General features: G+C 37.6%; 1 protein-coding gene across 4 annotated transcripts in view; it reads left to right on the top strand.

Annotated features, from left to right (window-relative positions):
• Positions 1–12,775, top strand: part of KMT5B (lysine methyltransferase 5B) — a 49,890-nt gene that overhangs the window by 15,966 nt on the left and 21,149 nt on the right. For 3 of the 4 annotated variants that reach the window (XM_061202170.1, XM_061202171.1, XM_061202174.1), the window contains exons 2-4: positions 2,134–2,369; positions 8,602–8,749; positions 12,219–12,287. In XM_061202170.1, the coding sequence (XP_061058153.1) occupies positions 2,210–2,369; positions 8,602–8,749; positions 12,219–12,287 (377 nt within the window). In that variant the 5' untranslated portion in view covers positions 2,134–2,209. The remainder of the gene's footprint in view (positions 1–2,133; positions 2,370–8,601; positions 8,750–12,218; positions 12,288–12,775) is intronic. The other variant, XM_061202172.1, reaches the window with a different exon arrangement.

Raw genomic sequence — 12,775 nt, 5'->3', positions numbered from 1 at the left:
GGTGGTTTAGACCACAACCTAATTTATTTATTCTTTCATAAGTTGAGTGCCTTTGATCTACTTTGTGCTGTACTGGAGAAAAGAAAAACAAGTTCTTGACCTCAGGAACTCTCAGTCCATTAAGGAGGCAGACAGGCCTTCGCTATATGGTGACATAAGGGCTTTTACCCAGGTTTTTTTTTTTTTTTTTTTTTGGCTGTGTTGGATCTTCATTGCTATACGTGGGCTTTCTCTAGTTGCGGCGAGCAGGGGCTACTCTTCGTTGCAGTGCGCAGGCTTCTCATTGTGGTGGCTTCTCTTGTTGCGGAGCATGGGCTCTAGGCACACAGACTTCAGTAGCTGTGGCACGCAGGCTCTAGAGCACAGGCTCAGTAGTTGTGGCACACGGGCTTAGTTGCTCCACGGCATGTGGGATCTTCCCGGACCAGGGCTCGAACCCGTGTCCCCTACATTGGCAGGTGGATTCTTAACCACTGTGCCACCAGGGAAGTCCCTCACCCAGTTTTATAGTAGGGGTGTCCACCTGGATTTGGCAGTGAGGGTCAAGGAAGACTTCCTGGAACATGAAGGAATTAGCCAATCAAAAAGACAGATCGTCTAAGTATAAATATAAGATATTTGATCATCAGTAGGGGGTCTTCTGTTTAATTTGATAAAGTGTATTAGTTGAAAAATATTTAGCTTAGAACTGATGTATCAATATTTTACTTGCCCTTTCCTATTATTTAAGTAGCAGCATTTTTCTGGGTTTAGTGAAGCCTACAAGAAGAATCAAAAGATAGGCACAATAAAAGTTGAATACTAATTGAATTTTAATAGTGAAGGAACCAAGAGAAAATTACATGTTCGAGAACAATTGTAAAAGTATCCTTAATATGGATGAGCTGTTTTTCACCTTTTTACCTAAGCATGTTGCTCTCACCCACATTTTACCTCACTGTGAATTCACACAAAATTCCTGTGACGTGAAAGAGACTGGAGGTCAAGTAAAAATTAATATTTTGTATTTGTGTTGGGTATCATTAAAGGCGTCTCCAGGTGTACATTTCTGGGAGCACTTCAGAATAATTTATCATGTGTACTTTTCTGTGTGTTTGGGAAAAGTGAGGGAAAATGAGCTCTGTCTGGTGTGGTGAGATGAGAGGCCCTTGGGCAGCAACGCCGGGCTCCCCTCTGGCTGCGGCTGCAGGCTGATTGTGTGGCAGTGAGCGTGCTGCCTCAGCTCCATCTGCACATTGAAAGAGTCGTGCTAGAATCTTAGAGTTCCTTTAGCTCTCAAGTTCTGTTTTTACCCTTTCTTATCCTAGAGCCTTTTTAGTCTGACTTAACACTAAAGCATAATTCCGTAATGAGGTGATGTCATGGACATCCTTTCTCACTCCATTACCAACAAATGTAACCTATTATACTTTCACTTCCAAAGGTCCTTATAAATTACAAACATTTCTCACTATCCAAGTCATTTTGTTCCCAGATTCAGCTAATTAAAATTCAGATAGTGAGGGATACCACTATATTAGCAAATACAATAATCTCAATTTTTGTTGCCATCGTAAAGGAATGCTAAGGCAGGTATTTCATGATGGGCAATACTTTGATATTCTAATGTTGGTCCCTTAAATATCCTGAATCCTGACTTCAAACTAACAGCAACAAAAGGGTGTTACAAGCTGTTGTGGACGAAGCTTAACTGAGATGCCTTTTCTTCAGTTCCTCGGAAGAGAAGAGAGAACTTCCTTGTTTACTCACAGAGTTAATAGAATGTTACCAAAACGTGTAATTTGAGCAGGTTATTGAGCTATATACCTAGGTATCAGGGTAATAAGCAAAGATGATTCTTACTGGCAACTGAAAGAGATAAATATTTATTGAGTACTTGCTAGTTACCAGTCGCTATTCAAAGCACAAGCAATGAGCAAGGCAGAACGAGTCCCTCCTCAGAGTCTGTGGGTGCTGTAGACCTCAGCGTGACGCGGGATGGAGGGGGAGCCAAGGTAGTCTGTGAAGAGTGGAAACACTAATTGCTAAGTTACTTTTAATACTCTGAAACTTTCTCAGGGGTCTGTGTAGCATGGTCTTTTATGTATTTACCTCCCCATTTTGTTTTGTTTTTTCATGTTTTGTTTCTGTTAGGAGAGAACATTGAAATTATTCTCTAAGCTATTTGAAGAGAGTGACTCAATGCACCTGGGTCAGGCTGTCTGTGGGTATGAAGTGGTTGGGAGAATCCAAGAACATGGTGGTGAATGGCAGGAGAAATGGAGGCAAGTTGTCTAATGACCATCAGCAGAATCAATCAAAATTACAGCACACGGGAAAGGACACCGTGAAGGCTGGCAGAAACGCAGCCGAGAGGAGGTCAAGCAGATGTATGTACATATTTCAGCTGTCACTCTTTTGATTGTGATATGGGGCAGTAATTCTTTCCACTTTGTAATGTGTATTCTGCTCTCTTGTTGTTTTCAAAACAATTTTTTTATGTTCTCACAGTTAACAGTATAGTTTTTTTACTCTTTCAAAGTTATATCAACTTTTTTCTCATCAAACATTGTATACAACTCAAGTTTAATTCTTAATATAATGTTTTTATATGCATAACTTTATATTTTGTAGAATTTATAACTGAATGGTTATTTGTTCTATTAAAAATATTAAAGTACTGCTATTAAATTTCTTTTAAGTTCAAACTGTGTTTTTTTATATTTGATGTAAGTTTAAGTATGTATTTCTTTAAAAATTTATAGAGTAATATGAATGATAAAGTCAACCCTAATTTACATGATAAGTGGAAGTTAGGGCAGCTTTTCAAATTGTCACCATTTCTTCTATTTATATAGGGTGAACAGTTTATCCTAACAGAGAAGCAGTATTGATAATGAGTTACTTTTTTACCTCTGTATCTCTTGGTGATAATGAGGCTACTTACTGAGAGTTGAAGAAAGTGTAGATTTGATACATGTTTCATAGTTCTTTTAAGAGTAGTAAAATGCCCCAGGATAAGTGTAAAGCTAAGTAGGCAGCTGTATAAATATTGTCCAAAATTAGATAGCCATGTTAAGGACAACTTTATCTTCCTTCCTTCCTTCCTTCCTTTCTTTGTCTGCACCATGCAGCTTGAGGGATCTTAGTTCCCCGACCAGGGATTGAACCCGCGCCCTTGGCAGTGAGAGCGCGGAGTCCTAACCACTGGACCGCCAGGGAAGTCCCAGACAACTTTTTGTATTTCTTCTTTTCCTAAGGTTAATTTAGCCACAACTAAATAGCGTTAGTTTGTGTTGGAATTGGCCTACTTCCAGTAGATTTGGATTGATTAGCCTGGGGTTTGCTACAGTTTCAGATAGAGTGCACCAGTTCTGATTTCATTTCCTTCTTACCTTTTATGGGTTTATGCTATTCACTGGGCCCAGGCTGCCCTTAACTTTTCCATATCAGATCAGGTCACTGTTTCTGTTTAAAAAGAAACAAAAAACAAACAAAACAAAAAAACCAGACAGAAATCCCTGCTTGGGATAGGGGTAAGGAGAGAGCCCAAGACTAATGGGTTTGCCTCTACCTGGACACCTTCTCACCCCCTTAGCATGTGATGGGAACCTGAAGGAACTGAGAAATGTAGTGATCATGGCAGTGGTGTTGGCTCTGGTCAGTAAATTAGGCATCTCATCTCTTAAATCTTTTTTTTTTTTTTTTTCAAATTGCTGTTGGCCTCCTTTTTGGGCATCAGTGCAAAAAGATCTTAATTAGTTTGGTTGTCGGAGGTACAGAAGAATTTAGAAAATGACCATTACATGAGCTACACTTTGCCAAGTGTAGACAGATTTGGAGGGATGGGTTGGAAAAACTCAAGAGAGTGTGAAGATGAACAGCATCACATTGAATGTTATTGGGCAAGAATGGTGCAAAAATAGAGCCAATGATGAAGAGAAACATAGCATTGCATCACCTTAGATAAACTGCAGCGACTTCACCTAACATCAGAGCCGCAGAATACACGAAGCAAAAACTCACAAAATTGAAGGGAGAAATAGATAATTCAACAATAATTTGGAGACTTCAGTTCCCCACTTCCGATAATGGATAGAACAGCTAAGCAGAAAATCAACAAGGAAAGAAGACTCAAATAGTCCTATACCAATTCTTCCTAACAGACATCTATAGAACACTCCACCCAACAGCAGCAGAATACACATTCTTTTCAAGTGCCATGAAACATTATTCAGAATGGACCATAGACTAGGCCATACTTTAAACCCCTCAATCAATGTAAAAGGATTGAAATCATACAATATGTGTTCTGACCACAATGGAGTAAAATTAGAAATGAATAACAGAAATTTGGGAAACACAAATATGTGGAAATTAACTCACTCCTAAATAACCAGTGGGTTAAAGAAGAAATCAAAAGGGAAATGAGAAAATACGTTGAGATGATTGAAAATGAAGATACAACATACCAAAAACGTAACGGGATGCAGCTAAAGCAATGCCTAGAGGGAAATTATAGTTGTGAACACTTGTATTAAAAAAGAAGAAAGATCTCAATCAATAACCTTTAACCTTAAAACACCAGAAAAAGAGAGAGAGCAAAACTAAACCCAAAGCAAGCAGAAGGAAGGAAATAACAGAGTAGAAATTAACAAAATAGAGACTAGAAAGAGAATAGAGAAAATCAGCAAAGCTAAAAAGTTGGTTCTTTGAAAAGATCAACAAGAATTGGCAAACCCTTAAGCAAGACTGATTAGGAAAAAAAGACTCAAGAATCAACATTGAAAGAGGGGACATTACTACTGCCTTACAAAAATAAAAAGGATTGTAACAGAATACTATGAACAACTGTATACCAAGCAGTTAAGTAACTTAGATTAAGTGAACAAATTTCTAGAAAGTAGTAAATTACTGAAACCGATTTAATAAGAAATCTTATTTATACAAAATCTGAATAAACCTATAGCAAGTAAAAAAGATTGAATTAGTAATTTTAAAAACAAAACAAAAAAAAAAACACTACCTACAAAGAAAAGGCCAGTATTATCCTGCTACCAAAACCAAAGACATCATAAGAAAAGAAGACCTATAAACCAATATCTCTAATAAATATGGATGCAAAAATCCTCAATAAAATACTAGCCAACCAAATCCAGCAACAGATGAAAAGAATTCTGTAGCATGCCCAAGTGAGATTTATCCCAGGAATGCAAGGTTGGTTTAATACCTGAGAATCAATTGATGTAATACCATATGAATAGAATCAAGGACAAAAACCATACTGTCATCCCAATAGATGCAGAAAAAGCACTTGACAAAATCCAACACCCTTTCAGGATAAAAACAGCAAACTAGGAACACAAGGGAGTTCTTCAACCTGATAAAGCTTAATGTCATATTTAATGGTGAATGGTTTCCCCTAAGATCAGGAACAAGACAGAACTATATTTGTTCTCACCACTTCTATTCAGCATTGTACTAGAAGTTCTGATTACAACCATTAGGCGAGAAAATGAACTTAGAGGCATCCAAATTGGGAAAGAAGAAGTAAAACAATATTTGCAGGTGACATGATTGTGTATATAGAAAATCTTAAGGAATCCACTAAAATATTAGAATAAATGAGTTCAGTAAGGTTGGAGGATACAAGATAAGTATACAAAAATCAATTGTATTTCTATGCACTTTCAGTAAACAGTCCAAAAATGAAATTAACAATTTCATTTACAGGGCATCAAAAAGAAATATTTAGCAATAAATTTAACAATAAAGTGTAAAACTTATACTCTGAAAATGATAAAACATTGTAAAAGAAGATCTAAACAAATGGAAAGGGCTTCCCTGGTGGCCCAGTGGTTAAGAATCTGTCTGCCAATGCAGGGGACGTGGGTTCGAGCCCTGGTCTGGGAAGATCGCACATGCCGCGGAGCAACTGAGCCCGTGTGCCACAACTACTGAGCCTGCGCTCTAGAGCCCGTGAGCCACAACTACTGAAGCCCACGTGCCTAGAGCCCATGCTCCGCGACCAGAGAAGCCACCGCAATGAGAAGCCCGCGCACCGCAACGAAGAGTAGCACCCGCTCGCCGCAGCTAGAGAAAGCCCTCGTGCAGTAACGGAGACCCAACACAGCCAAAAGTAAATAAATAAAAAATACATAAATGGAAAGAAAAATAAATGGAAAGATATCCCATGTTCATTGATTAGACTTAATATTGTTAAGATGGTAATACTCCCCAAATGACCTGCAGATTGAATGTAGTCCCTATCAAAATCTCAACTGGCTTCTTCGCAGAAATTGACAGGCTGATCCTAAAATTCTTACGGAAATTCAGGGGATCCAGAATAGCTGAAACAGTCTTGAAAAAGAACAGTGTGGAAGATTCATACTTCTCGGTTCCAAAGCTTACTACAAAGCTGCAGTAATCAAGACAGTCTTATACTAGCATGTGGATAGATATATATTCGTGGAATAGAATTGAGAATCCAGAAAGAACCCTCATGTTTGTAGTCAACTGATTTTTGACAAAAGTGCCAATAAGATTGAGGAAAGAATAGTCTTTTCAACAATTGGGATTGGCAAAACTGTATATCCACATGCAAAAGAATGAAGTTGGATCCGACCTCACACTGTATGTAAAAAACTCAAAATGGATCAAAGACCTAAATTAAAAGCTTAAACTGTAAAACCCCCCCAGAAGAAAACATACACATAAATTTTCATGACTTTGGATTAGGCAGTGGTTTCTTGGATATGACACTAAAAGCACAGGGAACAAAAGAAAAAAAAAAGTAACATGAAATTTACCAAAGTTGCAAACTTTAAGGGATACCATCAAGAAGGTGAAAAGACAGCTTACAGAACAGGAGAAAATATTTTCAAATCACATATCTGATAAAGGACTAGTATCCAGAATAAAGAACTCTTACAAGTCAATAATAAAAGGCAAACTCCGATTTTTAAATGCACAAGGGATCTGAATAGACAGACATTTCTCCAGAGATAGACAAATGGCCAATACGTGAAAAGATGCTCAAAATCATTAGTCATCAGGGAAAATCAAATCAAAACCACCACTTCACAATCACTAGGATGTCTGAAATCAAAAGGACAAATAGTAACAAGTGTTGGTGATGATGTGGAGAATTTACATACACTATTTTTTGGGAACATAAAATGGGGCAGCCAAATGTGGTCTACCCACACAGTGGAATATTATTTGGCCATAATAAGGAATGAAGTACTGCTGCATGGTACAATGTGGATGAACCTTGAAAACATGCTAATTGAAAGAAGCCAGTCACAGAAAAACACGTATGATTCCATCTATATGAAATTTTCAGACTAGGCAAATCCCTAGAAACAGAGTAGATTAGTGGTTGCCAGGGTCTGTGGGGGAGGGAGAAATGGCTAGTAACTTCCAGTAGGTATGGGGTTTCTTTTGGGGGTGATGAAAATGTGCCAGAATTGATTGTGGTGATGGTTACACAATTCTGTGAATATACTTAAAACCATTGAATTGTACACTTTAAATGGGTGAACTGTACGGTATGTGAATTAAATTTTAATAAAGCTGTTATAGAAAATATAACAACTTTGATAGTTTTATACATACTTACGTGCAAATAATTTGATTCAAAATCATATACTGACCCTTTGGCAAGGACTTACATGTAAGTGTTTATTTATTTATTGGAACAGTGGGTGAAAAGGTTAGACGTCTCACTTTGTCACTCATTCTTCCACCTCTTAATTTTGAGAGGCTTAAAGTTATACTGCTGGTATCCTCTGTAATTGCATGTGCTGACTCCATGAAGACCCTCAGTGACGTATACATCAAACATAAATCAGCACTGATGAAACTTCATCCATACAAATTTGGCCTTCCTTTCCTCTCTTTACATTGTTTTTCTTCCACAGTTAAACCCAGTTACTTCAGTTATCTTTTTCAGCCACTTCCCTATTTTTATCCATTCCTTCAAAATCTGTTTCAAACAGGTGTTAGAAATAGGCCTATCAGTCTCTCTCTACTTCTTTCCCCTCTTCTCCTACCTAGCTTTGTGATCACAGGCAAGTTTCTTAAGCTCTGGGCCTGAGTTTCCAGCAAAGTGGGGATGATAATCACACATCTGCCCACAAGCAGGAAGTTGAAGGTAACGCCTTGAGACTCCTTTTTGGTTCTTGAGATTTAGCCTTCTGGCCCTTACTGCAGAGGGTATCTTGTGTTCCTCTTGTTTCCTTCTCATGCCAGCCCTGTCTGTAGTGGCCCTTTGTGCTGTCTTGCTACTGTGATGAACATCTGCCCATTTCCTGTGTCTCAACTCTTCCTTGGAGAGGCAAGTAAGGCATCTGAGCCAGAGTCTCACAACTATCCAGACCCTGTTCTTGGGAAACCTGATAATATCATCTAACAAAAATGCTCTCAATAATTGGATTAATTTACTGCATTTGGTTTTCTGTTTTTGCAAAGGGTACTCAGTTCTTAATTAGTAAACTGATAGAAATAAGCAATTTCAATTCCTAATTACTAACTTGAATGGGCAGTGAAGCTAAAGGTTTTTAAGGTAGATTTAAGTAGTACTCAGTGCGAGTTAATTTTTCTTCTTTTTTCTTCTCACAGGTAATGGTAATTCAGGATTCGAAGGACAGAGTCGATATGTACCATCTTCCGGAATGTCTGCCAAGGAACTCTGTGAAAATGATGACTTAGCAACCAGTTTGGTTCTTGATCCCTATTTAGGTTTTCAAACACACAAAATGAATACTAGGTAATTTTAAGTCTTTATCCTGAGTGGAACAGATGATATCGTTGAACTTAAGAAAATAGATGGCTAATTTTACTTCCAGTCAAAATTTAAAATGACATTAAAGGAAAGGTTTTGCTGCAGGAGGATTTTCCATGTGTGAGCCAAGAAAAGCAACATAAGCTTCCATGAGTTGTCAGTTATAATTCCGTGTTCTTATTTTATCTTGGGATACTTCTATTAAAATACAAAGTTGGAGAGGCATCTCCATATTATGTTTTAAATGTTGATGAGAATTAGCTGAAAGAAATATATGCATCTTGTAAAACCTTGAAAATGTGTATGATTTTTTTCTACCTAAATTAGGTTGCATCAGTTTTTTTCATGATTTTATTACAAACTTTTAATCTTTCAAGTACTTTCCACTGTATATAGGGAATTTTGCCATTATGTTTTATCTTTGAGACTCAGCTAGTCATTATAAGTTAGAGTGAATATTTTTAAAGACATGTGCTTATATTCAGTATACAGGTAAGAAAATAGATGTGTAACCGCTTTATTGAGTATCAAATGCCATCTATATAAAATACTACATAGCTCTTGAAATCTGTCACCCTTTAAATTTCTTTATTCTAATTCTCTTAAACATCATCTCGCTCCCAAAAAGGCCTTTAGATAATTTCGTAATTAACTGCCACCAAGCACTAAATCAGAACTTTACAACTTTTTGTTACCTCTTAACTTCCATGGCAAAGGCTTTCGAGTCTGGTAGAAAAGCCTAACATCAGGGATTTAGAATGTGGAACAAGTTCTGGACCACTGTTCACTCTTACCGTAGCTGCAGTGTCAGTGACTGCCCTAGAGGGACTTGATCACCAGGGGGGTAGTCACCAGTAATTAATTGGGGGCAGGTGATTAGAGGAAAATCGTGTGTCCGTTTTTTCCTATTTTAATTCTGTCCCTTGCTAGAATTAAAACAAGATAATTCATTTATCAATTATATTCTAAATCCCAAAAGAAGTAATTCAGGTTAAAACGTGCTTTTGGTATTTTCATGTAATTTCCTGTCATCATATATCTTTACTTACTAAAATGAAGTGAAAGTTGGAATGGACTTGAGAGATTATTTAAATAGTTCCCTGCCATCAGAGGGGCACATACTTAAATTTTCTACATAGGCAAATGGATGGCTGTTCTCTGCAAAATCAGCAGAATTGGATGCCCTAGTGTCCAACTAAAAATCTAGTTTGCATTATTTTAAGCCCACATACCCTATTTCCCAGTGAACCCAAGAGACCAGGGCTCATTCTCCTACTATTAGGGTCCTAATAGTATTTAACTCACCTGTTAGCCTTTTTTTTTCCGAGGTAAGAAATGTGATTCACTGTTTCACACGACAGTCTAGTGGCATTCAGAATATTACACAAAGGCCCATAATTATGGCCTGGAGTCATCAGGAAACAGATTCTGTTCGTTATGCCTTGTGTACTGAAACATGGAAGCAAATAAACCATTTTGAAAAGTTTTCCATCAAAATTACAACAAAAGTTGTAGCGGCTTGGGAAAGAACTCCATGTATTCAGAAGCCCCCATGCTTTGACTGTTCCAGAGGATGAAGAGTTACCTGTTATTGGGTTCTGCGACAGTAAATAACTCATGTTTTCTAAAAAGTCCTCCTTGACAACTGCTTCTTTTAATTTACATATGAGTCACTTGGGGAATCTTGTTAAGATGCAGGTTCTGATTCAATAACTGTGAGGTGGGGCCTGAGAGTCTCCATTTCTAACATGCTCCCAATTACAGTTGGGAAGCAAGGTCCTAAACCGTCCAGCCTACTGAGCTTTGTCCCGATGTGATAAATGGATAGAAAGTTCCTTATCAGTCATTTTCTAGGGCTCACTTTAAAACATGTAATCCTAAAATGTCAAGTTTAGGATTACCACACAGATATTGTTAAAACTTAAGACCTTACCATGTCCAAGTACCCCTAAATTCATATTTCCCAGTGCAACATTCAATCCTACTCAGACGCTTCCTAAAATAGCCGTTCATGGTGTAGATAATGCTGCTGCTGCCTGGTTAGACTGCGCTGGCTTTGCAACAGGGTCGGCACTGAGGCCAGCGCGGCGGAGCAGCTGATGCTGCTGTGTCCGCAAGGTGTGCTCTCCGCCTTTCAGCAGAGGCGGTCACTCCAGGGGCACTTTGACAGACTCTCGTAAGCTGACATTTGGGGAATGTACAGAACTTTTATTAATGAAGCTTGTTAATCTTAATGAAAGGTATGTACGTTTTCATTTAATCTTAGTGGATTTATTTGAAAATTATCACTTATAGTTCTTTATCTTCTGAGCAAGAATTTACCAGAATGTCACTTACACCATTTTCAAAGATATTTTATAGACAGTAAGGAAAATCTATAGTGCTTTATTTGAATAACCGTAAATATTTCTTAAATTATTAGCTTTTTGTGGACTTCTCTTTCTTTGGGGTACAAAAGAAGTGACTGGAGGACGTGTTTGGAACTTTGGGTTTTAATTCTCCAAACTGTCCGTCTGTTACTTATATAAGTGGTCTCTTTGTTCTCATGTTTATACATCTGTGATTGGAACTTAGTTTCTCTTTTTTTATGCCCACTTCCTCCTTTCTACCTATTTCAGTTGTACCTTCAGGAATACTGTTCAGAAACAGTAGATATTTAATTATTTGGCTATATTATGAATTGCTTATGTTTTTACCCTTAACGTATCCCTGTATTTACTAAGAAGGCAGGCAGAGTTGTGGGATGAATGCCTAGAAAAAGCATAAACAAAATAGTAATTTCAATTTATTGGGAAATGTTTCAATTTAGTTGACTTTTGTCAGTTATGAAACTTAAATTCTTCCTTTTACCCAGAGAATAGAGTTGTTAGTAATACCTCTAATTTTTTTTAAAAAGCTAGTGGAGAGATGAATGTAGCGAAGCAGGAATGGATGCTTTCAGTAATGCGCCCTCGTTCAGGCTGCGTGACCAGCGATTTCATGGTATCCTGAGGAGGTGGGGGACATCACATTGTAAAGAAATGGGAACAGTCCTCTCAGGGCACAGACTTCAGCCTGTGTAGTCCTTACTCATCCTTCCACTACTGTAACCATCTAATTTTTATTTTCCTTATTTATATATTTGATTATTCGTATCCACTGTTGAATATGAATTTATAAATTACTTTAAATGCCTCTTGAAAATCAAGTGCTTGACTAGAAAGCATAAAGAAATTTTTCGACCTTCTAACTTAATATAATCAAGGGTAAAATGATGTTATGTGGGAAGGAAGGAGTTTTAGCTTCCTGGACTTTGTTATCATGCTAGACCGACCCGTGGCTTCATAAAGTTCTTGAATATCACAGCGTTTTAGGGATTTCTGCTACAACCAATATTGTAAGTCTGTTTAGAAATTACAAGTACAATTATACAAATAGTTTTTTATTGTTGTTGTTTGTTTTTGCATTTATATAGCGCCTTTCCTTCGAGGAGCTCAAGGCATTTTTCAAAATCTGACAGTTTTTCTCACAACAACCCTGTGAGGTAGGTAGAGAGCATTACAAACAGTAATAAGATACAAACTAACCTGTTTCAGCCTTTATAAATGTTCTTTTGTGTTAAGTAATTGGAGGTGTCAGCATAAACCCTATTTTTAGAACATTTTGCAAACCTTTTAAAATAGTTTGGTCTTAGTAATAGCTATATTTAAAAAACCACTGTACTCCATAACAGGGTAATTTTAAGAGAAAACATTCATCCAAAAATCAGGAGTCACTCCATGGGATTAGCTGAGCACTGATTGCAGGACTCAGCCAGGTATGTTTCTGGTTGCTGTTTATTTTCAGGTCAAGAAGGAATGAAGAGCTGTGGTCCTAGCATGACTCCTCCACTCGGCATCTACGAACTGTCAGTTCGCAGTTAATCTTTCTTCAAGGGGGAAATGTGTTCACGATGTTGACTCATGGTTTTATTTTATATCTTAAATATTTGAGCATTTTTCTCTCTCTTCCTCCCTCCTTCCCTTGCTCCCT

Source organism: Eubalaena glacialis, chromosome 10, assembly GCF_028564815.1.
Source record: "Eubalaena glacialis isolate mEubGla1 chromosome 10, mEubGla1.1.hap2.+ XY, whole genome shotgun sequence".
Taxonomy (NCBI): Eukaryota; Metazoa; Chordata; class Mammalia; order Artiodactyla; family Balaenidae; genus Eubalaena; species Eubalaena glacialis.
The sequence above is the reverse complement of the archived record's forward strand: the minus strand, read 5'-3'. Positions and strand labels throughout refer to the sequence as shown.